General features: G+C 37.4%; 1 protein-coding gene across 3 annotated transcripts; it reads right to left on the bottom strand.

Annotated features, from left to right (window-relative positions):
• Positions 1-1,386: 1,386 nt before the first annotated feature.
• On the bottom strand, positions 1,387-24,210 carry LOC134744642 (MORN repeat-containing protein 5-like). Of its 3 annotated transcripts, none has more exons than XM_063678532.1 (8): positions 24,160-24,210; positions 19,480-19,529; positions 19,058-19,129; positions 17,743-17,867; positions 10,275-10,461; positions 5,428-5,595; positions 3,112-3,319; positions 1,387-1,601 (listed from the first exon to the last, which is right to left on the bottom strand). In XM_063678532.1, exons 1-8 carry the CDS (start codon positions 24,169-24,171, stop codon positions 1,449-1,451), a joined length of 975 nt encoding a protein of 324 aa, XP_063534602.1. In that variant the 5' UTR covers positions 24,172-24,210; the 3' UTR covers positions 1,387-1,448. The 3 variants fall into 3 exon arrangements, with proteins under 3 accessions (XP_063534602.1, XP_063534604.1, XP_063534603.1); XM_063678533.1 differs by lacking the exon at positions 1,387-1,601 and adding an exon at positions 2,086-2,207; XM_063678534.1 differs by lacking the exon at positions 24,160-24,210 and having other exon boundaries at positions 19,476-19,528.
• Between the last annotated feature and the right edge of the window lie 1,564 nt (positions 24,211-25,774).

Below are 25,774 nucleotides of genomic sequence, written 5' to 3'. Positions count from 1 at the left end.
AAATTTAGTGTCACGTTTCCGGCCGGACTAACCTGGTACTTGTCCGTTTAGCATAAAAGCAATTTGAAGGATCGATTATCTAATTAAACAAGACGAAACTATCAAATTAGCCTCCAGCTGCCTTGAGATATCTCCGTGTAATTATCTTTTGCAAAATGGATGCAAAATGTGGACCGTCACGACTTGCTGTCACGAGTGGCCCTTTTGTGGCATAATCAGATAAAATGCACCCTCGTTTCTCAATCTGCTAAGCTGGAGTAAAATCCGTTGTTTTATATTGGGATTTCTTCGTTGCGCGTGGTAACGCAATGCATAGGTTTTTTGGATACTTGGATATATTTGGATGTACCGACCGTACTTCAAGATGCTATTAAAAACACACTTAAGTATATCAATTGTTTTTTTTGGAATCATGGATCAGATTGATCGCATACGCCTAGACTTGCCCCCAGGCGCGCCACCTAAGCATATCCCTAAGCTTATTTTCAGCCAAGGGCCTGACACTCTTTGATAGAGAAAGATAGTCTTATTGCGATTCCTATAAGAGGAAAGAGAAAATCGTGCCATGCTTTGTCTTTATCATCGACCGGGCATTTTTTTCATGATCGGGTTATGGCATCATAGTGGCGATGGAGAAATATCGAAATTTATTATAAGAGTGAAAGAGAAAAAGGATTATGCTGCCATACATGAAACTGTCAATACATGAATACTTACCCGTGGTCGCTCTGTTTCATGTCTATAACTACTTGTATAATATGTCTATGTAAATATACCTACCTACTTTACTTCTTGTGGGTGTCGCTTATAGTACGGACTACGGGCGGCGACCGTATGATCTGCTACGACGTCATCTGATACCCTGATAAGCACCAGGGCACACGTTCATAAAAGTGATGCTAAGTTTTGAAAAATGGTAAAAAAATAGAATTGGCCGAAAGCGCGAAAAATAGTACCACTTCCGGTGACAAAAAAAAGTGAAATTTACGTAATCTGATACCTAGGGACATCCACGGTGATAATCAGTAGCACCAGGCAGGAAACTGCAGCGTACTACGTAGGCGAACAACACGCGAACGCGAAGCGAAGCGATGCGGCGCGGAGTGAATCAATCCTTTGATACCCATGGAAGTGTCTCAAGTGTCCTACGTGGGCGATCCCGTTGCGAACGCGAACGCCGTGGGCCCGCCGCGCCGCGCCGCTTCGCTTCGCGTTCGCGAGTTGTTCGCTTACGTAAGACGCTGCGTAACGCAAAAATGTCGGTTGCACAAAATCCCGACATTCTTCAGATTTTGGGAACGTTTAGAATAAATGGATAGTACTTCACAATGGTTTTACACCGTCATTTATAATCGTCTCGGTATTAGAATTGAGAGAAACAAGCAAAATCGGAAAAACCTTTAATAGCTAATTCTGCCAATTACATTATTGGATCGACCAAGCATGTTTCATTTTTCCTTCTTTATTTCTTGTTCAATGTATTCAACTGGGAAGTCATCATAGTGCGACAAAAGACGGAAGGTGAGAGCTCTGCGAGAATTCCTTGAAGTGGAGACCGATTGCTCGTCCTTCTTCTGGTCTTTTGAGGATACGCCTGTACCCTGCGAAGCAACAACTTGTCCAATAGCCTCAGTATGTCAGCTGTAGGAAATGCGCTCGGGACTGAATTTGCATGGCCCGGTTCAAGAATATTTTTGTAGAAAATTAATAGGTGGGTACTGAACTTACTAGCTGTTTTGTAGCTGGGGTTGAGGACACGCTTCAGTTTTACTAGATCCTAGGGTTCTACTTTATATAGGTATAGTACCTATCTAAATTAGGTAAGAACCTATTAACCCCTTTAAAGTTATTAATTAGGTGTACGAGTATGAATGAATTAGGCAGCTTTAAAAATCAATAATATTTATTATTCAATAAAATAACGCTATTTAGTGTTATACAATTATTCCAATTAAGTACCTATTATTGACTGTTATTAAAATAATCGAAAGGTATAATAGATGCCACATTGATGCTAACACAAGAAAATACCTCCTACATGCCAAATAGGTTTAATAAAACCAAGCAAAGTTTTCTCACTACTGTTCCAGAAAATATACTAATAAATATAATTTATACATCTAGACAGCTTAAGTAACTAAATAAGATTAATCGCTAAAGCTTGAAGTCGACGTAGAATCCGCTCGTAGGTGGGCAAACGCAGTGTCCTGAAATATGTTGGAATGAGCATTTACCATGGCTAGGCTGACTACGGTGTGGTTGAAGATTTGGTTTCGCGCAATGGATTTTTATACTTAGAAAGCAATCATTAAATATCTACTTCAACTATACGAGTACTTAGACAAAGATAACTTTTACAGGAAACTAACGCGCCATTGCTAAACAAAAAATAGTTTGGGCCAAGTTGGACAAAAGGGACAATATATAGGTACAAAGTTATTCGGTTTGAGACCCTCTAGGCCTGATAAAGGAAAGGCTATGTAAGTAACCAGTCATTTGAGTTAGGAACTGGGACTTTGTTTGAAACAGAATGCAGCAACATTGCAATGGGTCCTCCAGTGATTCACGGCGCGTAAAAATTTTATCATGGCGCTGAAAGTCTAAAAATATATTGCCATATCTTGAGCCAGTTATTATGAATAACGGCTAGAAACTTAGAACAGTTAGAACATTTAAACTGCAAACCTTAAAAAAAGCCTTCTTCACTACTAAGGAATTCTGGATTCAACGGGCATTAGTAATGAACTTTAAAGGGCCGACATAGATCACTGCTTGGTCGACGTCGCACTCAAAGGCCCACAACACCCCAATAATAATAATAAGGAACTCCAGTCTCATTGAAATGAATCCCTAAGTTGCAGAAAAACGATCAAAAACTTTAACATTAAGGTCAATGTGGAGGTGACCGCCGATCAGGTAAGAAGACCAATCTACAACCTTTCGTCGTCGCTTCTACCTGCGTGTACGCATACTGCACTCCACTTACAGAAGGCCGGTAGAGCAGAAGGAGCGAACCTCTTCATTACTGACTGTGTCTGGGGTCTGGGCAAAGTACGTATAAAATACGTGATTTCTTGCCCTGTCATTAACCGTATGTGAATGATCACTTACTGAAACCTTGTCCTCGACCACCAAATGCAATCTGCTTCTAGAAAAAGCAAAGCTTGGCTGGTTGGGCCCCACTCTTTTCACCTCCTTATCTGGCTCCGTTTTGGGTGAGGACCACTCCTCGTATAGGTCCGGTCTGGGTCCCAGAGGCCTCATGGGATTGGTGCGGCAGTTATTCATGATCCACTTCTGTTCGCGGGCGCTGGGCTTTCTGAAAGCGCATAAGGAATCTCAATCGACTTCAAGTAAAATTAGCTTAGTTTGGGAACTTAACCCAATATTTTTACCACCAGTTTTTTTCACAATGTTTCGACACATTGTGTATAGATTTGGTCACAAACTGGACGCAGTGTATAAAAATGTTTAGACACTTTGTGACCGAAAAGTGTACACACGGCGACCACGTTAGTTACTGAAATAATTCTGGCCGCATTGTGTGCACACTGTTACCACACTAAGTAACCAAAACTGTTATGAAACCGTTACGACACATCTGATATTTAGTTACTCCTATTGATGATTCTGCGACTGGAATGGTTATATGGGCTGCATCGAGTAAGATTCAAACTTACGACTGCTAGCATTATTTCAGTGAGAGAATATTATATACCAGACGTTTTTGTAGTGCAAACAATAACTCAACAGTATCTAACAGAAGAGTAATAACTCACAATTACAGCAAAATGCTTAATTAGGGCAAAACGGGCACAAAATTCCGCGCGGCATAATTTTATCACATAAGTAACTTCCCGGCCCTGCGAGCTTCACTTCCCCCGAGACCAACGATAAGGGATGATATTCACATTAATTACCGAACAATCGACGAACGACGATTTAGACGAACTAGTTTAAGACTCTTCCCACATGGGGGGAATCTATCAGAAATTAAGAACCCACCAGTATCTGTGGTCACGGAATATAATCTGTTAAGTGCGCCTATTTAAGTGTGATTTCCAAGTCGACATAATCATAATAATACCAGCCAAGAAACAGAATAGTGAGAGATCTTTAAAACTACGAGTATCAACACGCCATGTGCTTATTACTTCGGTATCTAATATTAACACGCAATGTGCCTTACCTATAAATCTACATGCAATCTGCTTTACCCACAATGCAATGAAAAAAATCACCAAATAATTATCTGCAAGATATTAATTCGCTATAAGGTGACCCATAGCAGTCGGCAAAAGCAAGCCGAGGATTTATAAAATATGTTTGTTAGTTAGGTAGGACCTTTTCTGTAATACCAGAGGAAGTATTTCTCTAACAAATGGAGTTTAAAACAGATCTACCTAAGACTGTTTATCAAGCAGCCCCCTGATCGATGTTGTCTAAATGCCTACTAGTCAGATTCCAATTGATTATTCTTTACGGACTTCTAGGGTTTCTTCACTTCAAACGAGTGTTAAGCAATAGGAATAACTGCTGAGATGGCGCGACCTTTACCCGATTCCGTTTGGACAGATTTCGCCCGTGATACATTATATATGCGTATAGGATGCCTAATAGAGTTTAAACTGCTAGAATTATAATAAGGATAAGACGTAGCAATAAACATAAAGTACTATCATTGATAAAAGTAATATATTAACAGTTATTGCGATTAGGTCGTGTACACAGTTCTAGGTTTTAATTTAAAAACGTTGCGTGTTAGTGAAAAAAAAAACCTGCGACCCTTTTGATATATACCTAAGGTATGTCACGCCCGACGTATATAGTTGGTTACGGCGGGGGTGGTATTTATAAGTCACAACTAAAAAAAAATGCCCCCATGTCCTCGACAGAAGAAGCAGCTTTTATATTTTGTGCGTAGATATAGTCTGCTAAACACAACTTTGTCAGTCAGTAAGGACCAGGAAAATTATACTCATCCATTCCTTTTGGATGCTTAGTAGGTACTAGCGTAAAACAAATAGGCACATTATGATTATCTCTGTCTTTTGAAATAAAACTATGAAAGCTAATTATATCCCGTATATATATTGAATTTATAATACATCCCGACGTTTCAAACCCTTTACAATGTTCGTGGTCAACGGGTGTGAAAATTACAATGTGCAAAACTATAACCCACATACAAATATAATGAACCATAATAAACTATCTATCTGTCTTTGTTTGAAATGAGACAGTCCTGGACCAAACTATATGTATTATATCATACTGGGGCCATTGGGTCTTGTGACGGTTGGGTTGGGTTCGGGAGTGTCAAAATATTAGGCATTTTTAAATGGTTTATGAAATGAAATTAAACTATGAAAACGGATTATATCGCGTATAACAATTAAAATTAATTGTGATGCTAATGATACAAACCTGATAATCCGAGTTAAATCCTCCGCCGAGTACACAATTCTGCCGTCCGGGTCGTAGAAACTGTCACCCGTGTCATAAAATCCTGGTGGGATATTTCGAGTCGGCTGCTCTGCCGTAAGGTACGAGCGACCCGCCGGTTCCAGTCCGTCGTCTATCTCTATTGTGAACCTGCGGGAAAACAGAAATATGATAACTACAGTGATTGGAGATTTCCTCCAATCCTTTCTTTAGGGCTATCATCATCTTTCAAGCGTTTGTCCCGTACTGTGACGGAGTTCGCTTTTCTGCGCTTTCCTGTTTTTCTTCCCTCAGGGTGATGAAAAGCAAAATATCTTGAGAAAGTACTAATTCCAATAAGGCTCTCCGGGTTTGAAGGTCAATGGCTGTTGCTTTTGAAAAACCTTTGCCCAAGCCAAGTTTCGAAAGAGCTTTGATCATGCAATGCAACAAATACATGGCAGTAACTAAAGATTTTCATTCGATTCCTTCTTCATCTTATATCAGTATTAACATTTGAAATCTGGGTGCATTTATTCGTCGAGAGCGCAGTGAAAATACGAAATACCTACACACACTCGATATCGAATAACTAAGTAGTAAGTATCAAAATTTGGCAGTTCGCCCGCGTTGGCAGCCTCGCTACTTTTCACAAAACTGGCCACATGGTAGACTTGTCGAATTTGCTTTCTATACAGTTATATCATGTGCATATTTCGATCTGAGATAATAATATAATTAAGATGCCAACATGAAAGTAATATTTGAGTTTTGTTGACATGTTTATTTCATTCGTGGACATAAATTTCGCATATTTGCAATTACAGTGTCAACGAAGTCATAAACGTAACGGTATTCGCTTCTTGTTAATTATCCAATATCTGATAATCATAAAAGATGGTTCATCTGATTGTGATCTTTATAAAAACAAAAATCGACAAACAGTATGTTGGGTCCCCCAGTTAAGGGGTCCCGTAAAGGGTATTGTGAATAATAAGAAGGTAATATGTATTGAAAAAATTAAGGATATCGTATAAGTATATAGTATGTAAATAATCGTAGCCACTACTCGAGATATTATTGACTTCCAATTCTCTAATTTAATTTCAAGCTTAGAAACAAATTAAAAGGGCACGTATTTAACCGGTCAAGTAATAAATCCAATATGGGTAGTTTAAAAAATAGAAATGGTTACTAAAATTAATAGATTGGCAACAAAACCGGAGCCTCAAAATATATCAATATGAGTTGTATTTTAATGCCGTTACAGCTTTTGTTTATTTTTAGGCAGGTACCAAGTATTTATTTGGCAACTGAATTAATAATATTGGAGACTATTTATGAAACACATTTTAAAAATAAAACGGCTATCTATTAATTCAAAAATGAAGTCCATTTAAAACATTTTGATGGCAAATAAAGTTAAATGCACATTCAAAATTTGTATATAGATAATCATTACAAAAGCTGTCTTTAAAAAAAAGGAATTTTATTATATGCCCAATAAAAGTTGCTGTTTAATATTTTAGATGCAATTAAAAGTGGAAAAATTCAGTGTCTTGGGTGGGACTTCCACTTTCCACTTTTAATTTGTTTCTAAGCTTAATATCATCGTTTGCAGAAGTTTCTGCTTCATACAAAATTAATTTAATTTTACTGGGACATCTTCCTTGCCTATTTTTGGAACTAATAATTTAGATCTTTAATTTATCTTGTTGTCTTAACGAGAGAAGAAATAACATTTGGAAAATAATTAGGAAGTTTTCACGATTAGGTCGCCATAATTTTTGAACCCACAATCCCATCCAAAAGAATAAATAAAAATAAATAAAGCTCGTCTCAAGCAATAATTTAACGCAAACCGAGCAAAGAAATGTTCAATGTTTTGCGGCTTTAATTCATATCCGTCCATTTGCGAACAGAATGGCGTGTAATTTTCGGACCAAGTTCGCGTTCTACAAATGCGCGGGAGGAATAATGAAGATGGATCACTTGTTTTATGCGAATAATAATGAAAGTCTCATATGCGCCTATTTAGAAGCCGCTAACGTTGTAGGTATCGTTTGTCATTGTCATATGATTAGGTTTTTCAACATTTTTTATGTCGTTTACGTAGATATAATAAGTTTAGGTAGAATGTAAACATCCTCAACATTGCCAAACATTGCCTAGATAGAAAAAAAAAACATTCTGCTATTTCGTACCTAATAACGGGAAAAACCTTTATGTTTTTTGTGATACTACGAACATTACATTAGCCGGTACGTTGTTTTCTAAAATTTTGCCCGTGCTACAATTCGACGAAACATGTTTTTTGGTTCGATTTGTCTTATTTTCTATATTTTTATAAAAGTACTTTTGAATTGATATTACGAGTGCCTAAGCTGGTTATCATAAAACAGCTGTGTTTAGGCTGTTTGCATTATTCTCGTTTCACAAAAAGCTCTCTCCGCGAGTACCTAAGTAATAAGTATCAGGCGTTATGTTTTGTTACGCCTAATGGCCGGGTCGCTACACAATAGGAACATTATTAATTGTTGGTGCTAGTATTAGCTATTTTTAAAATTTGATATAGGTGTATGTAAACTACCTTACCTTTTGCCCGCGACATAGTCTACGTAAAATAATGATTTCCGATATGAAAACTATCCTATATTCTTTCCTGGGACAAACTATCTCCATGGCAACTTTGATAGTAATAAGGCAGACAGTTTTCCTTGCGCATTTAGTACTGTAGTAGTATTGACGGGGTCCCTTTGTTTGATATAATTATTGAAAGTCATAATGTAATGATTGTCAGATTATCATTAGTAATATTTCTGAAACCGTTAACTTTCAGGTTTTCCTAAGGTTTTCCTATAGATAGGTTAGGTTTGGTTTGTTTTATGGTTGGGGGAGCATCGTGATAGAATACTCGTGGCCTCACAATGCTCCCCAATAACGGCAGAGAGGGTAACGCCGCAGGGGAAGTTACTGGGTATTCTCCTCCCCTCCCTCTGAGCAACAGAGGGAGTACCGGAGGAGCGAGTCCCACATACCACCCCATCCCCAACGGGCCTTCGCAGCTCGGGGGTGAGATACGTAAATGTATTTACCCCTGCAAGAAAAAAAAAGGTTTGTTTTATGGCAATCCCAAAAAGTTACGCGTTTCTGAGAAAAACCAAATTATGACTAACGAAAATGTGGACAAACAATACATTATGACTTAAAACTTTATGGAAAACAATAGAGACCCAGTTTTGACAGTTTGGCCTAGTTGGTAGTGGCCCTACCTACGTAGCAGATGGTCCTAAGTTCTAAAGTAATTTTGTGTAAGAATGTCCCAAAATATATTCATTTACCAATTTATTTAATATTAGTAGGGATTTGAATTTATCAAATTTCTTACTGATCTTAAAATATCACCAGCCACAGTTAATATACCCAGCGCCCAAGTGCACACCGATGAGTGAAACGTACTCGCAGTACCAAAAGCCAAATGCAGCAGTCCCCAGAGCCCACTAACTCCAAACCAGAGTGTAGACCTAGATTAATCTCATTACCAATGAGATTCAATTTCTTAACGCTGCGTCTTACGTAGGTGAACAACTCGCGAACGTGAAGCGAAGCGGCGCGGCGCGGTGGGCCCACGGCGTTCGCGTGCGCAACGAGTTAGGTTACAGGACATGACAGACTGACAGTGGTAGTTTTATACTTTACTAGATTCTGCCTGTAATTTCCTCTGCGTGGAAAGATTATGATGATTTATAAAAACTATTCTTCCACGGTCCTCAAACTATACCCATACCAAATTTCATACTATCATAACTCCCTCCCTCCCTCCCTCATAACTGAGGATCGTGATTATCAGTGGATCTGAATGTTATTATTATAAATTGTATATTAAAATGTAAATAGTAATTAAGTAATGAAATGACGTGTAATTGTATATGTTTCTTTTACGAATAAAGTCTGTATCACTGTATCATATAATTGCATACCTACTCCAGCCCGCCTGCTGGGAACACCAATGTCCTCTCCACCATCTCCCCGCGCACCCATTTGCCGAATATGCCTATTATACTAATACTATTATACTAATAGGCATATTCGGCAAATGGTAAAAGAAACATATACAATTCCACTGGAAGTAGTTATACAACTACTTCCAGTGTTTTCTATAACCTTACCTGTCTGTGGTGGCATCATGCAGTACGGCCAGTCAGCCTCAGCATACTCCAGCCCGTCTGGAAACACCAATGTCCTCTCCACCATCTCCCCGCGCACCCATTTGCCGAATATGACTATTAGTGACTACTTCCAGTGTTTTCTATAACCTTACCTCCTGTCTGGCATCATACAGTACGGCCAGTCAGCCTCAGCATACTCCAGCCCGTCTGGGAACACCAATATCCTCTCCACCATCTCCCCGCGCACCCATTTGCCGAATATGCCTATTATACTAATACTATTATACTAATAGGCATATTCGGCAAATGGTAAAAGAAACATATACAATTACACTGGAAGTAGTTATACAACTACTTCCAGTGTTTTCTATAACCTTACCTGTCTGTGGTGGCATCACGCAGTACGGCCAGTCAGCCTCAGGATACTCCAGCCCGTCTGGAAACACCAATGTCCTCTCCACCATCTCCCCGCGCACCCATTTGCCGAATATGACTATTAGTGACTACTTCCAGTGTTTTCTATAACCTTACCTCCTGTCTGGCATCATACAGTACGGCCAGTCAGCCTCAGCATACTCCAGCCCGTCTGGGAACACCAATGTCCTCTCCACCATCTCCCCGCGCACCCATTTGCCGAATATGACTATTAGTGACTACTTCCAGTGTTTTCTATAACCTTACCTCCTGTCTGGCATCATACAGTACGGCCAGTCAGCCTCAGCATACTCCAGCCCGTCTGGAAACACCAATGTCCTCTCCACCATTTCCCCGCGCACCCATTTGCCGAATATAACGGCTCCACACGGGTAACGAAGTTCGCCCCGTCCGTGGAACGTTCCGTCGTCGAATTCGCCCTCATAGATTACACCTAGCCAATGAAGAAATTACGACATTTAATCGATAAAACAATGATAGATAAGTATGAAACATCGTCAATTGCAACCAAAGTGAGAACTGTCGAAAATTACTATGAAAACATCGCAAACTATTTAGCATTTTTGTGGTAAAATATAAATATTCATTCATATCAACGGTGAGAAGTAGGTTTCTTATTCCACGACACTTTCGTTGTAATGAGTAGGGAAACATTGCGTTTTCACACCCACAACTATATGTCGTAAGTAAAAAGTAACACATTCAAGTTTCGACCGTAATTTGTGGTAATTAGGTATAAATTTAAAGTAGCGCTAATTGTTATAAGGCTATTTTTTGCTTAAGAGTGTAAGGTGGTAACGGCCGTGAGACCGGAGATGACCAATATTGGCCACCGCAGAGACATTGTTGCAGACCTTTATAACTTGAACTTCATTTGTTATTAGAAATTGGACCGAATACTGACGATGTCGAGTTGAAGAACACTTTCGAAGATATCATAATATGGTAAAAAAAATATAAGTACCTAGAATAGACCATCTTTAAACAGAGTTACGGGTCATACCTAAACAATTTATTGTAAGCTAATTTTACGCTGCACCCTTACAGACGGGAAACATTTTTTTAAGTAAGGTGCTAAGGGGTAACCTCGAAAGCGAGGTAATTTGGAAATTGCTAATATCTACTAAACTAGATGCACTTTCTACTGTAGATGAAGTGCTTTTTTTAGGGTTCCGTACTCAAAGGGTAAAAACGGAACCCTATTACTAAGACTCCGCTGTCTCTCTGTCTGTCTGTCTTTAGGCTGTATCTCATGAACCGTGATAACTAGACAGTTGAAATTTTCACATATGATGTATTTCTGTTACCGCTATAACAACAAATTCTAAAAAGTAAGGAGGATTCTAACAAGTGCGAGTCGGAGTCGCCCACCGAGGGGGTGGGCGACTCCGACTCGCACTTGTCTTGTCCGGTTTTCTTTAATAGATATTAGCTATATTCAAAATTAACCCGTTGTCGAAGTTAATCAAATGCACCTTACTTGAGACTGAAATAAGAAAACGTGATATATAATGTAACCGTACCCGGGTCGTTAATTTTTATTGTATTGTCCGCAGAAGAGACCTTTTTTGAAACGCTTACATGCTCGGGTCACATGACCGTGAAGGAGGAAATTTTGCTCAGAATATTAGAGTGAGATACAGGGTCCTGTAATATAGCTAGTATACATTAAATGTAATTAATGATCCGGCACCGCTTTATGTGGCCTTGTAGCGTTGCCAAATTAACTCCTGAAATAATGGGGTGAATACCAGCAGTAAAGATAGGGTGAGTGGACGAGTGAATTTAATTAGTGTTTTGGTAACATTTGTTCCATACTATCTGAACAGTTCTAAAATGTGGGAAGTATAATGGATAATGAAGTATTATTCAATATGTCTGTTAATAACGTATTGATATATTAACATTAAATTAAGAATTAATTTATGAGTTAATTAATAAAGTGTAAGGTAGAAACCTTAATACCTATCCTTAATACCCTTTTAAATGAAGATATTATAAACTAAATAAAATACTATTACTTATAAATATTATTACTTATAAATTAATAATTGTTTTTTATTAAATCATTTTACGGTTTAGACTCACTTGTTTTAGACACTCGCGCGACATGTTTCGGAGAGCCTAGGTCTCCTTTCTAAAGCACTAATAGTGCGAGCAGCGTTCACGACGACCGTGTGTTGCGTACATTATCGCGCGAGTGACTAAAACAAGTGAGTCTAAACCGTAAAATGATTTAATATTAGTATGTCTCACAACAGTTTAAATTCGATAATTGTTTTTTCTTATTCTTGTTTTATGTAATTTTATTTTCTTTTGTACTTGATAATGTGGCAATAAACAATTCTTATTCTTATTCTTATTATTCAGGTTCAGTAGAGCTGGAAAGAAAATAGTGTAAAACTGTTATATTATGGCTTAAATTCCCTCACTTTGGCTTAAACCTCTTTTTTCTTAAAGTCGCTATATCACGAGTTCATACTAGTGAGACTGTTAAAAGTTTAATATAAAATATCGTTCCGGTACCTAAATGTGACGTTTTCAACTAAAAGGTACCACATTGTCGCTTGTTGATAAGGTTGATTTCTAATTGAAGCTATATGGAAATAGCGCCTTACTGACAAGCGACAATAAGTACCCTTTTGGTTGAAAATGGCACAAATGTCCGTATAGTACGTGTATGAGCTGAAAAAGCTGTAATATCCCAAGGCGCCTTTAAAATATGTCCTACATTTATTTACTTTCTTATCAAGCGTAGCTCGCGTTTCCGAGTTATGCATTATTGTTAAATAAGTTTTTGGCAAAAATTACATTTTTGGTACAAGCTTTTATCGCAGAGTGTACTATTCTTTCCACAGGCAACTAATACTCATTGAGACAATTCAAAAAACCCCACTACACAATTAGGTTGCGTTGTTTTATCACAAAGTTTAAAGGTCGTTTTTGGGATAACCTGTATATCTATTTTGTAGGAAATTTTATGCAGATTATTTACGCAAATACAATATTATTTTTTGCTATGGGCTACCGTTCACGAGTTATTTACGAAAAACTAAAAAAAAACGACCTTACAACAAATTTTGAAATATTGAAATATTATTTGTAGGTCTTTATAGAGTTATTTTTTTAAATACTTTGCACTGTTCACTTGTAAGTTTTGCACTTCTGGCTAAATATAGTACAGACAGGATAATATGCGTTTTTTCTAACGCAGCTATGATGTTCTTCTCTGTATTATTTGTAGTCCGCCATCGTCTACCATCAGTTTCTAAGAATATTTTTAACAACCTTTGAACAGGTCTTACTAACTACATAGATTAACTTCACTGCTAGTTTTTCGTGGTAATGCCTCGATTTTGTGTTTGTACAACATTTTTCATGTAGTCTTTTTTTTGTGATGGCGATATCTTCGAAAATGTAAACGAAAGAGATTTCTTTTTATAAAGAATAAGAAAACAGGTATTTTTTTACATATAATAGTCTCCTCCTTAAGCCTTTTGGTCAGAAGTCTGATGTGCAATCGGTGCGAATACAAACGACATTTTTTTTCTGGGACAAGCTTGGTGGTAAAATTGCGCTTATGTTGGTCAGAATAATAAGGAACTATCTATCCACCAAATTTGATCAAAATCTAATCAAAAAAATCAACAATAAAATAAAAATCGGCAGAGGAAACCGATATTTACGTTTTCACGTGGATAACTAGTAATTCACGTGAAAACAGTTTTGATATAAAATTGTACGAGAAGCTTCCCAAACAACGCTTGTGTAAAGTATCCACCGTTGGGAAATTTAAGGTCTTGCCTCGCTGAGCCAGTCTCGTTTGCTCAAGGGTTGTATTCATTCACGTTCAATTGTGATACCAATTTTAAAAACTTCCGTGAGACACAAACATCTCCTATACAAATAAAAATAGTTTATTCATAACGCCAAGTTAGGCTATATACTTCCCGTAACTTAGCTTCTACCTATATAATAGGCCGATTATTACAGTTTATTCAGCGTTTCCACACAAAATTCCACGCCGCGGATTAGTTAGAACCGCCGAGAAAACGCAGCGCAGAATTGCTAGTGTAATAAGAGCTCTAAAGAATTAGACCAAGCTAAGTTGGCAGCGATTTTGATAGCACAGACTGCGCAAGTGTTATTTCAACGTCATCTAGTTAACCTATCCTCTACCCTATAGTTAGATAGAAGTTTGATGTTTTAAACACTTACACAGTCCGGGATATTAAATTCTTTCCACAAAAAAACACTAAATGTAATTATAAAAAGAAAAAGACTTGGATTACAAAGGGCCTCAAAAAATCGTGCGTGCGTTCATTTTAATTTTTTTTTGCCTTTTGGCAGTTACAAATTATGGTCAATCAAAATAACGATAAAGTATTAAAAAATCATTTCAAGATATATTCCAAAACGCTCCAAAAATGCATAACAAAATCAAAACGGCTTAATTACATACAAGAAATGGAAAAATCTTCTAACAAAACTAAAGCAATGTGGCATGTAATTAAAAATATAACCGGCAAAAATACACAAAAACAACATAATAATATAGAACTGTTGATTAACAACACAAAGATTGAATGCCCACAAGCGATAGCTAATGCTTTTAGTGATTATTTTACCTCTGTGGGCCACACCGCTGGACCTAGCAAACCCCTAGGTCGCCCAAGTCCCAATCCCTCTGTCAACTCGATATTCCTCCACCCTGTTACCGAACAAGAAGTCCAAAAAATTATTCAGAACCTCCCTAATAAACATAGCTGTGGTTTCGATGAAATTCCACCCAGTTTGATAAAAACCTGTAACAGTGAGTTAACTCCACCCATTACACTTCTCATCAATCAGTCTTTTAACGAATGCTCCTTTCCAGAGAAATTAAAAATAGCAGCAGTTAAACCTATCCTCAAAAAAGGCGGAAAAAAAACTGATCCCACCAATTACAGACCTATTGCCCTCTTACCGTCCATATCGAAAATATTTGAAAAATGCATGGCAGACAGAATCTATAAATTTTTTGAAAAATATCACTTACTAGAAGAAAATCAGTTTGGTTTCCGCCAGAAACGTTCAACCACCCTAGCAGTGTACACATACATCCAAAATATATTAGAATATCTTAAAAATAAAAATTATGCCATTGGCCTTCTGCTAGATTTGTCCAAAGCCTACGACAGAGTATCCCATCCAATTCTACTTAGTAAATTACACGAAATAGGTATCCGAGGCAATGCTTACAACTGGTTAAAATCATACCTTAAAAACAGACAACAATTCGTGCAAATCGACCATTACTATAAAGATTCCGGACAGCTTCAAAAAATTCAATCTAAGTGGCAAACTGTCAACAGCTCCATTCCCCAAGGCAGCGTACTGGGATGTGTGCTCTTCTTAATATACATAAACGACCTCCCAAAAATTACTAACCATAAATGCGTAGTATTTGCCGACGATATCTCCCTCCTATTTAAACACGATAATGACTCAAATAATAACTTTTCACACATAAAGGAAACCTTCTTTGACATATCACAATGGCTACAAGACCATAACTTAATTATAAATACAGCTAAAACAAAGACTATACAATTTCGACCACACCAGAAAAGACCGACTGACTTGACATCACTATTACTAGATTTAAACATAAAAGAAGAGACTGAATGTACCCTGCTAGGACTAACTATTGATACCCACCTAGACTGGAAAAAACATATAGCCAAAAATAAAGCAAAATTATCTTCCTTCCTTTACGCGTTCAGCATCTTAAAATCAAACACACATATCCAGTGCGCCCTGTCCGCTTACTACGCATATGCACAGTCTTGGCTTAGTTATGGTTTACTGTTGTGGGGCCATAGCAGTGACGCTCACGACCTCTTTATAATACAAAAAAAATGCATCCGTATATTGGCAAATATTCCACAGACCGACAGTTGCAAACCTCATTTTCAGGAACTTCAAATATTGACTCTCCCCTCTCTGTATATCCTGGAAATAACTTCATTCGTCAAAAACAATTCACACCTATTTGAATTTAATAAGAGTGCACGTCGCAAAAATAATCTCATTCTTCCGGAACCAATCTTAGATATTTATAAAAAAGGACCGTACTGCCGAGCAATAAAAATATATAATAAGCTACCTACAGAAATAAAAAATACACAAAAAAATCACTTATTTACAAATAAACTCAAGTCCCTTCTATTAAAAAAACCATACTATACCATCGAAGAATTTATGCAGGATGATCTATTATGATAGTTAACAAAGTTCCTATACTTAGAAAATATTAAAAAGCAATAATATAACGTTAAGAAGTGTTATCTAAGTACTAAATGTTATATTTAATTTATTTAGTATTTAGTTAATGTAGTTTTAAGGATAATTGTCATACCCTACCAGGGTGCCATGTGATCTTTTTTAATTGTAACATCTATTGTATTGTACCATGGTTTGCAATAAACGACTTACTTAAAAAGTCGATGTCAAGTTAGCTTGGTAGACCAAAATTGTTCTCGATGTTTTTTGTCAGATTTTTGATAAAATTTGGTAGGTAAGTTTGAAGAGCTCTCCATTCTGGGTACTTAAATACGAAACACTGATTTAAACTTTCACGATTTTTACTCATTATTATCAACTTTAGCCAGTCTTCTCCGAGACCACGGGGACAACGCCGTCCTCGAAACGTCTGAGGTAAATTTTAAAACTTATTTTACGCGATTAAGTCCCGTCGTTGTGAATAATAATGACTTAAATACGAAATCCCAATTTAGGACAAATAATGTGGGTATGTAATTTTTCGTTGTTACTAAAATTCCATACGTTTTCGTAAGTCAGTACCTATTCTGTGGTCAGGCGAATATATTTTAGGACATTATGGTGTAACTGCGCTTACGAGTTACTAGTATAGGTATTGTATTGTGAGCAGGGAACGATTCACAATTTTTTTTTTTAAAATTTCACAAATTTTAACGAATAAAAACAACAACAAAACAAAAATCAGTACTAATGCATGTGTGCAAATGCGACACAACTTATTGAAATCACATTGGTATATATTTAAAGTTTCTGAATACTTACCTTCAAGTGCGAGATGTGAGAAGCTACTTCAGTAAATAATATGATATCATATAAAATGCAATGTAAAATGCTTAATGGCTTGTATGTTCCGTCACAGAATAAGTACCTACCTACCGTACAGAAAGGACACTTCCTACAAACCCGAAGTTTGACAGCGATTTAGGGTCGAATCATGCCCTTTCGGCTATTTAGGGTTGTCAAAATTCAAGTCATTACCTTAATTGTGGTCGTGCACGCAAAGGGACATCAAGTTGTGCCAACTCTAATAATTGCTCGGGGCAATGCTGAGCCGAACGGAGCCGAGTTTGCCCGAAAGGAGCAGTCTCCACACTGGTTAATTCCTGCTAATATTTCAACCGTCGAGTTTACTAAGGCCCACTTGCACCATCCCACTAACCCGGGATTAACCAGTTAAACCTGGAGTTACAATGGTTACCAGTACAATTTGATCCTGGATTAAGGCGGTTTCTCCTCATATAACCTTTCACCTTTCCCCCGTGGGATGTCCAGCGAGACATCGCTATATGTATCCGCTGTCTCGCTCACGCGGATCCTCAATTCAGCGGATAATGGATCCGTATCTAATGTGGAAATAGCTGTACGCACTATATCTAAAAAGTCAAGGTACCATTTGGCAACTTGTAGATCCCCTGGCCGCTCATCCCGAGCACGTCCCAGGTGCCAGTGTAGGAGGAGCCGGTTGGGAACGACTTCTCGGCACGTTTCACTCGCGGGATGTCCAGCGTCACCGTTCTGAGGAAAAAACATAAAATACACTAAACTTAACCCTATAACGGTCAAGGTTTAAAAAAATACACGATTCAAGCCTCATCGCCTCCTTAAAGTCCGTAAAAATCTGCATAAGAAAAAAAAATACAAAAAGATGGTTTAAGGTAGTAATTTTTACCATATAACATCTAAGGGCCAATTGCACCATTCACTAACCCGGAGTTAACCGGTTAAACCTGGAGCTACCATGGTTACCAGTACAATATGACACTGGGTTAACGGTTTAACCGGTTAAACCCGGGTTAGATGGGATAGTGCAAGTGGCGCTAAGTGTGCCCTATAACTTGGAAATAACATACTTTTCGGTCTGGAATTTTCTCCCCAAGGGGGTGACATGAGGGTTGAAATTAACGAAGTTGAAATTAACGGACGGGTGGGACGGGAAGAGACTTTTACCTGGACGAAGTCGTGTCGTGGGTGGAGACTAGTTATAAGTATGTAGTAGTTTTGGTTTGGCAGGGTAGTAGCGAGTGCAAGTGGCACCGACTTCAAACGTTTCAGTTGCGTGCGCATATAAAACGGGACAATATTTTATTTTATCCTTTTTGAAGTCGTTTTTATTCTTTTTTAAAGATTTTTTTTATAATCAAATTGTTATTACGAAATGTCACTAAAACAACCCGTATCTACCCTCCGCTAATGTAAACGTTAATGCCGTCTCTATTTCAGTGCGTCTCATTAAAAATTTTGATCTGTGACATCAGCATCACTACCTCTCTCGGTTTAGTGTAGCGCTTTAATTTGCTTCTTAGAGGATATAACCAAACGGAGTAGCCATTAACAGGCGTTCCCCTCTGTCGAAAATAGTCGGCCAATGGTCATATACAATGTATGTAATGTACTGACGTTTATCTGACATGGCTATTTTGACGTTACGTATAAATTTGACGTTCCCCTCCCACGCAAAAATTGGCAGGCTTTTTTGTACAGCAAACTACAGACAAGGCTTCTCTGTTGGTAACATCCTCCAATAATTTGCTTACAATCCATGGATTAGTACTAAGAGCTTTGCAGCTATACCAAATAGTAATGTTTACGATGATTGCATTATTCGAAATAAAAATATTGAATTGTATTGAATTATTTCCTACTATACGTTCGAGGAAATAAAGATGGCTACAATTTGTGTAAGTAATAATAAAATCAATACTTACTTGCATTCCTCTTTGTGGGCTTCTGAGAATTTTCGCATGAGGACTTCCCACTGCGACACTCGTTTTTCGGAACTACGGTAAGAAATGAAATTGTTTGAATAAGTTTCTTTTTATAATCATATTCATATGGCAGACCAATAAATTATATTTGGTTCTATACAATTCATAACCAAAAGTGGAAAGCATTTAGCTTTTAATGAAAATAAATTTCTTATTATTATGGCATCATCACATTGTGATGATGCCATATTGCAAAAAATGTCAAAGGCTTACGTTGTCACTACGTATTTTGCATTCGATGACCGATGGTGAACGACCCAGCAATGATAATACCGATAATCGATTCCAATTCATTAAATATTTATTATTTATATTATGATTGTCTTTTTTTATTTATATTATATTAATCAAGAAGTGCCTACCTTGCAAGTGACGTCTTTAAGGGATCACTTTCACGTGCACACATCGTCCGCTGCAAAAAATTACAGATAAAATTAATGGTGATATTTAATATATAATTATCTAATCTTTTTCACAACTAAAGGTATGATTTTCTTCTCTAGACTCGAACTATCTCCACACCAAAATTAATCTAAATCGGTTCAGTGGTTTAAGCGTGAAGTGAAGACAGAGTAACTTTTGCATTTATAATATTAGTAGGTAAGGTATTGTACAATTTTAAAACGAACGTTTATTACGTTACGTTTACATAAAAAAACGTAAGTATTTACGCGATTAAGTCCCGTGTTAGTTTTAAAATTATGAGTGAAAATAGTTTTAGTTTAAATCAAGGTATTGTATAGATTAATATGAATGTCCATTTACCGAAACCCTTTACCACCTAACGATATTTAATATGCATAGTCTGATGTATCCTATCCTACCTATGAAGTACCGCATACATAGTACTTTACGCGCAGAACCCCTATTAGTGTTTTGAATTCGACAGCGTGACGGATGTACGCGTTTGCGTTGTGTCATTTTGTATGGAATTTTGAACAGCGCGCCAAGCGGGACGTTTTGGAAACTCAAATCCCATACAAAATGAGACTTAACGCAAACGAGTACGTCACGTCACGCTATCGAATTAAATTTATACTAGGGGTACAGTTGGTAGCTGTCTTATTGAACATGGCTTCCGAATCAATCAGTTACTTTTGCATAATTGATTGACATGATAAATCCATCAAATAGAATATAGGCCGCAGGATCGTGAGCAGGATTGCGTAACGTAACATTATTTAGCATTAAAATATCTAATGTGTAGAGTTTCTTATATTTCTGTGTAAAATATTGAAAAATAAAGGCGCAATAATTTACAATAAATAAATATTTTTCATGTTTTAAACTGTAGGTGTAAAAATCGAGCGGGTTATCTAAGTGGCCAAAACGGAGTAGTTTAATTCCATTTTAACAAATCCAGCACCGTGCACCGCCTGCACCGGTATCATGGTCGCGTTTTTGTCACTTGTCATATCATGCGTCACTTTCGCACTTACGGACTTGTTAGAGCGTGACAGGTATGGTGACAAATGATAGACAGCCGTCCATCTTAGCCCCGCTGAAGTCTATTTTAGCGTAGGTAGCTATTATTAGTGTTCCGGGCAAAACTTTGTTTTGACAAACGGAACACTTATGGGATCACTTCGGTTTTGTTAAAATACGAAGTATTTAGGAGTAGGTTTAAAAACAATAAACACCGGGTGATATGAGCTGTGGGTGTCCCACAGACGTGAGTACAGCAATAAGTCCTGGGTCTGACAGACCTCGCCTCATAAAATTATGTACTTGTCCATAGTGTGAATAGTGTCTATCAGACGTCACCACATAAAAATATTAATGTTTCTATAGTGTCTGAGATACCTAACCACATAAATAATTATATTTTAGATGGCTGATCGAGGAAAAACCTTTAAAATAAGTACCAACTTCAGGACTGATTATTGCCTTATTCCGTCTTTAGATTTTCTCAATTTTTCTTTCAGGTATAATACAATGTTAAAAAGTAGGAAAATTATTAATTTACTAGAAGTTGTTGATTGTTTAGTTTTTTTTATATATTTTTTGTGAGCCTAAGTACAAATTGTAAGAAACTGTGGCCTCATTAAAATTTATTATATTTTTCGTATGTATTTTGTTTTTAAACCCATTTTACAATTTAATTTATTAAATTATTAATGGAATAATCGATTGATAAAACAATAGTTACCATTTTGCCATTAGTTTATTTTTAATGAATTATCGAAAATGAGGTCTGATAGACTCCACAATCTCCACATCAGTAGTCTCTCTAAAAAAGTCACCACAGTTGCAGAGGGTTAAGCTTAATTATTTCTCTTTTCAATTTTTGCATTGAGTATTATATATATAATACTGTATTTCATACATAGACCACAACGATATCCACTTATAAGGGTGTGGCAAATAATAAAATATGCTAAATTTGTGTTTAAAGGACTGACGCATTACCATCTCGTGATGAAAGGCAAATGTTTGGGTTACAGAGTGCCGAGACAAAAGCCTAATTACCCCATTCAGAATAGACGGGTTATGTAGTTTACGTAGACCCAATTTAGTTAATCTGTATTATGAGAACTATCATATAAAGACACGTGAGGAAATTGTTACTACAGTAATTATAAGATTTATTTGAATTAGATGCTGTTAAATAAAGTTTTAATTCATGAGCGTGTGTTGTAATGAGGAGCACTATTAGGCTCGGTTGCACCAAACCGTCTGTCACCGTTAAAGCGTTCGCTAAATTTTATTGTGTAGGAATTTTCATAGTACTCGGTCGAGTGATGTTGATCAGTCTGTTAAGTATGGTTGGTGCAACTGGCCCTTATACTGTGATCGCAATATAAACAATTATTCTGATAGTAATTTCTTCACAAGGGGGCTATTGATATCTGAGCAAGCGACAGATTCCAAAATTGAACCAAGAGCATCATTGCTACACTGTGCGGTGCTACATTCCCCAATGGGCATCATACAGTGGTAACTTGTAAGTTAAGTGTGTAGGTTTAGGTATAGATATAATTGTTAGGCTTAGGTACTAACCCTTTTTAAACTGTTTTTTACTAACAAAATGTATGTGTCACAGTTACATGAAATAAATGATTTCAAATTCAAATAAATTCAAATTGCGGATCTGCTGATGATGATGATTGATAAAAACTATCCTATGTCCTTCCCCGGGCTTGAAACTATTTCCATGCTAAATTTCATCTAAATCGGTGGAGCAGTTTAAGCGTGAAGAGGTAATAGACAGAGTTACTTTCGTATTTATAATATTACTAGCGACCCGCCCCGGCTTCGCACGGGTTACACAAAACCTTTACAAATTACACTAAATCCTTCTCAAGAATTACTCTATTGATAGGTGAAAACCGCATCAAAATCCGTTGCGTAGTTTTAAAGATCTAAGCATACATAGAGAGTATAGAGACAGACAGACAGCGGAAAGACAATTTGTTTTATATTATGTAGTGATTACTAGCTTTTGCCCGCGACTTCGTCGGCGTGGAATTAGTTGCAGCAGTTAGAGTAAGTATAGCGCCTGGATAAAATAAAATGGCAATAATTTTGAGCATAATATGCTTAATTGCTTACACCAATTAATAGGCAATTCATGAATTTTCTCATTTCCACCCCAAGGGGACGGACTGAAAATCGGCGCTCCGCAGTCAATTTGTAATGAAACGGCTGACGCAGCATATATTATGCTGAGCCAGTTCCTTTTTTAAACTATCAGTTTTTTTTTGTGTAGCAATAAATGGTTTCTTATTCTTATTCTTTTCGTCCTCTTTAGGGATGACTTGCCACATAAAAACTATCCTATGTCCTTCCCCGGGACTATCGCTATGCCAAATTTCAACTAAATCCGTTCAGCGGTTTAAGCGTGAAGAGGGAACACACAGACAGACAGACAGACTCGCATTTATAAGATTAGTATTGATTAGTATAGATAATAGGAATACTCGTAGTAGGGATCAGCCGCATACATAGCAGCAATAGAATGTATGCTTTTCTTTGGAAAACCATTTTGGCCGTAGTAAACCTTAGAAAGAGAGATTTCTCTGGTTCAGTATAAACGAAGTTAGTCATTCAAGGCGCGCGGTCATGGTCAAAAGGACGCATTACATGTATTATGTACGATCTTGGTGAGATTCCAATGGCTTGCTTTGTACGTACAGGTGAGTCGAAAGTTATAGATTTCTGGACTTTCGACTCAATTTTGGAACCCATGCCTTGCATTTGATGCACTTCGCATTGCATCGAGATTCGAAACGTTACCGATAATTGCATGCGATTGCGATATATTGCGGCATTTGATAGATCGATTTAATTGTGTGATCGTTGCTCCTACTCAGCCACCGGGTTACTAAAATCGCCATTTGTTGCAAGGTCTGTAGCGGCCTATTGTTTTGATCTCATTTTGATACGACCTTGAAGATCGTTCATGCTGATTGGTGCATGCGAAATGAAGTGAAAGTCGTGCGTGAGATGCGCGCCAATCACCAAAACAACCGTATCAAAACCATTTCAAACCCGTAACAAGTTGTTATGGGCTCATGTACCAAGTGAGATATTGGCAGTATAAGTATACTTACTTACCTTTTTGTACCATTTGGAGTTGAAACTCTAGGTCCATGGGGTCCCAGCGCGCACAAGTTGTTTTCAAAAATCGCGAAGCGTCTGGTTGACGTAACTGGTGACCGAAGAGTTGGCGGATTCCTCACACAACGTATCAGCATTGCGATACAAAGAGGAAATGCCGCCAGAGTTAGATATTGGCAGTATAAGTATACTTACTTACCTTTAGTTTTGTACCATTTGGAGGTAAAACTCTAGGTCCTTGGGGTCCCAGCGCGCACAAGTTGTTTGCAGAAATCGCGAAGAAATCGCAACCAGATTGGCGTAACTGGTGACCGAAGAGCTGGCGGCTTCCTCGCACAACGTATCAGCCTATCAGCATCAGCATTGTGATACAGCGAGGAAATGCCGCCAGCATCCTTGGTACAATGCCTCAAGGAGTTATTAATTTAGTTTAGTAGTACAACTGTATACATCTTTCATGTAAATAAATGTTGTTTACTTACATTACATTCCATGATTTCGCTTTTTGTCGTAGATGTTTACTATTCAACACTAGCTTGATGTGTGACAGCTGTAACAAAATGACAAAATGTTTAATTGTTTGTTATCAGATGTTAACTCTGACTTGCGCTATTCTTTAGAAAGACATATGCTACATAAAGTTGAACCCATTGAACTATTATTACTAACGTATAGAACCGGCACAGAGGACTAGTATTTTGCGCCATGAGTTGCTGCCGCTTTGGCATCAAACCATAGAATCGGAGCGTGAATCTCGCGACCTAAACGAGTAAGCGCCATGAATTTTACGGCGCTTACGATGTTTTGGTCACGTGGTACAGGTTGTGATTGCGACAATTTCATTATTTGGTATGTCGTCTCTATAGTAATAATAACTCAGCGGTTGAACCACGCTATCATCATTTATTAGTATTACGCCAAGTATTTTTTATGATATAAGGCCAGGATTACACTCGTAAGTTTTACTTACGTAAGTAGGGACACAGCTATAATACAGAATGAGATATGAATATCGTTATCTCATTCTAGCAAATAGATTTGTCCCTACTTACGTAAGTACAACTTACGAGTGTAATCCTGGCCTAAGAGGCAAACGAGCAGATGAATCGCTTGATGGTAAGCGATCCGTCGCCCATGGACACCTGTAACACCAGAGGGGTTGAAAATGCGTTGCCTGCCTTCAAAATAAAATAAAAATGAAAATATATTAGGGGACATCTTACACAAATCAACCTACCCCCAAACAGCCCAAACTAAGCAAAGCTTGTAATATGGGTGCTAGGCGACGATATACATACTTTTATCTATATAAATACATACTTAGAGACTCAGGAACAAATATTTGTGTTCATAATACAAATAAATGCCCTTCCCGGGATTCGAACCCAGGACCATCGGCTTTACAGGCAGGGTCACTATCCACTGGGCCAGACCGCTCGTCAAGATAGGAAGTACGCTATTTTCTTGAAGATTTGAATGCCATATCGGTCCGGAAATACCGCAGGCGATAGTTCATTCCACAGTTTAGCTGTGAGAGGGAGGAGGTTTCTAGAGAAACGCACAAGATATAAGTATGTACTAGTATGTGTTGTCACTGCCAAGTCAGAGCATACTTAGCGTTATCGCAGTCTATCAAGAGATTCAAAACATTCATTACACAAAGTACAAAGTTAGTAATTGCACTGTTTTACTATCAGACCAGCTTGATACCTATAACGTGCCTTTCTATTAAATCGTAGTTCTCCGTATCTTTTCTATAAAATGTAAATCTTAAAAATTAACAATATAAAAACACCGTCACATCCCCGAAATTGTAAATAAACCTAATTATAATTGTATAAGGGAACGATGCCGTTGACGGAATGTGACAGTTTTGTTTAGATTGGAAGTTTTTAATTTTTTAAGTCGACATCTATGAGGTTATATTATTAGGTTACATCTATAATAATGTAGGTTTAAATTGTAAAGTGAGATGTATTTATAAAGGCCGAAACACATTATTATTTTTATTAGTTTTCATGAGTTTAATGCAAAAAAACTGCCCACAGTTAAACAAAATTAGTAAATTATCTGTTATTATCATGTAACCTATGTTTA

The sequence above is a fragment of the Cydia strobilella genome, chromosome 10 (genome assembly GCF_947568885.1).
Source record: "Cydia strobilella chromosome 10, ilCydStro3.1, whole genome shotgun sequence".
Lineage (NCBI taxonomy): Eukaryota > Metazoa > Arthropoda > Insecta > Lepidoptera > Tortricidae > Cydia > Cydia strobilella.
The sequence above is the reverse complement of the archived record's forward strand: the minus strand, read 5'-3'. Positions and strand labels throughout refer to the sequence as shown.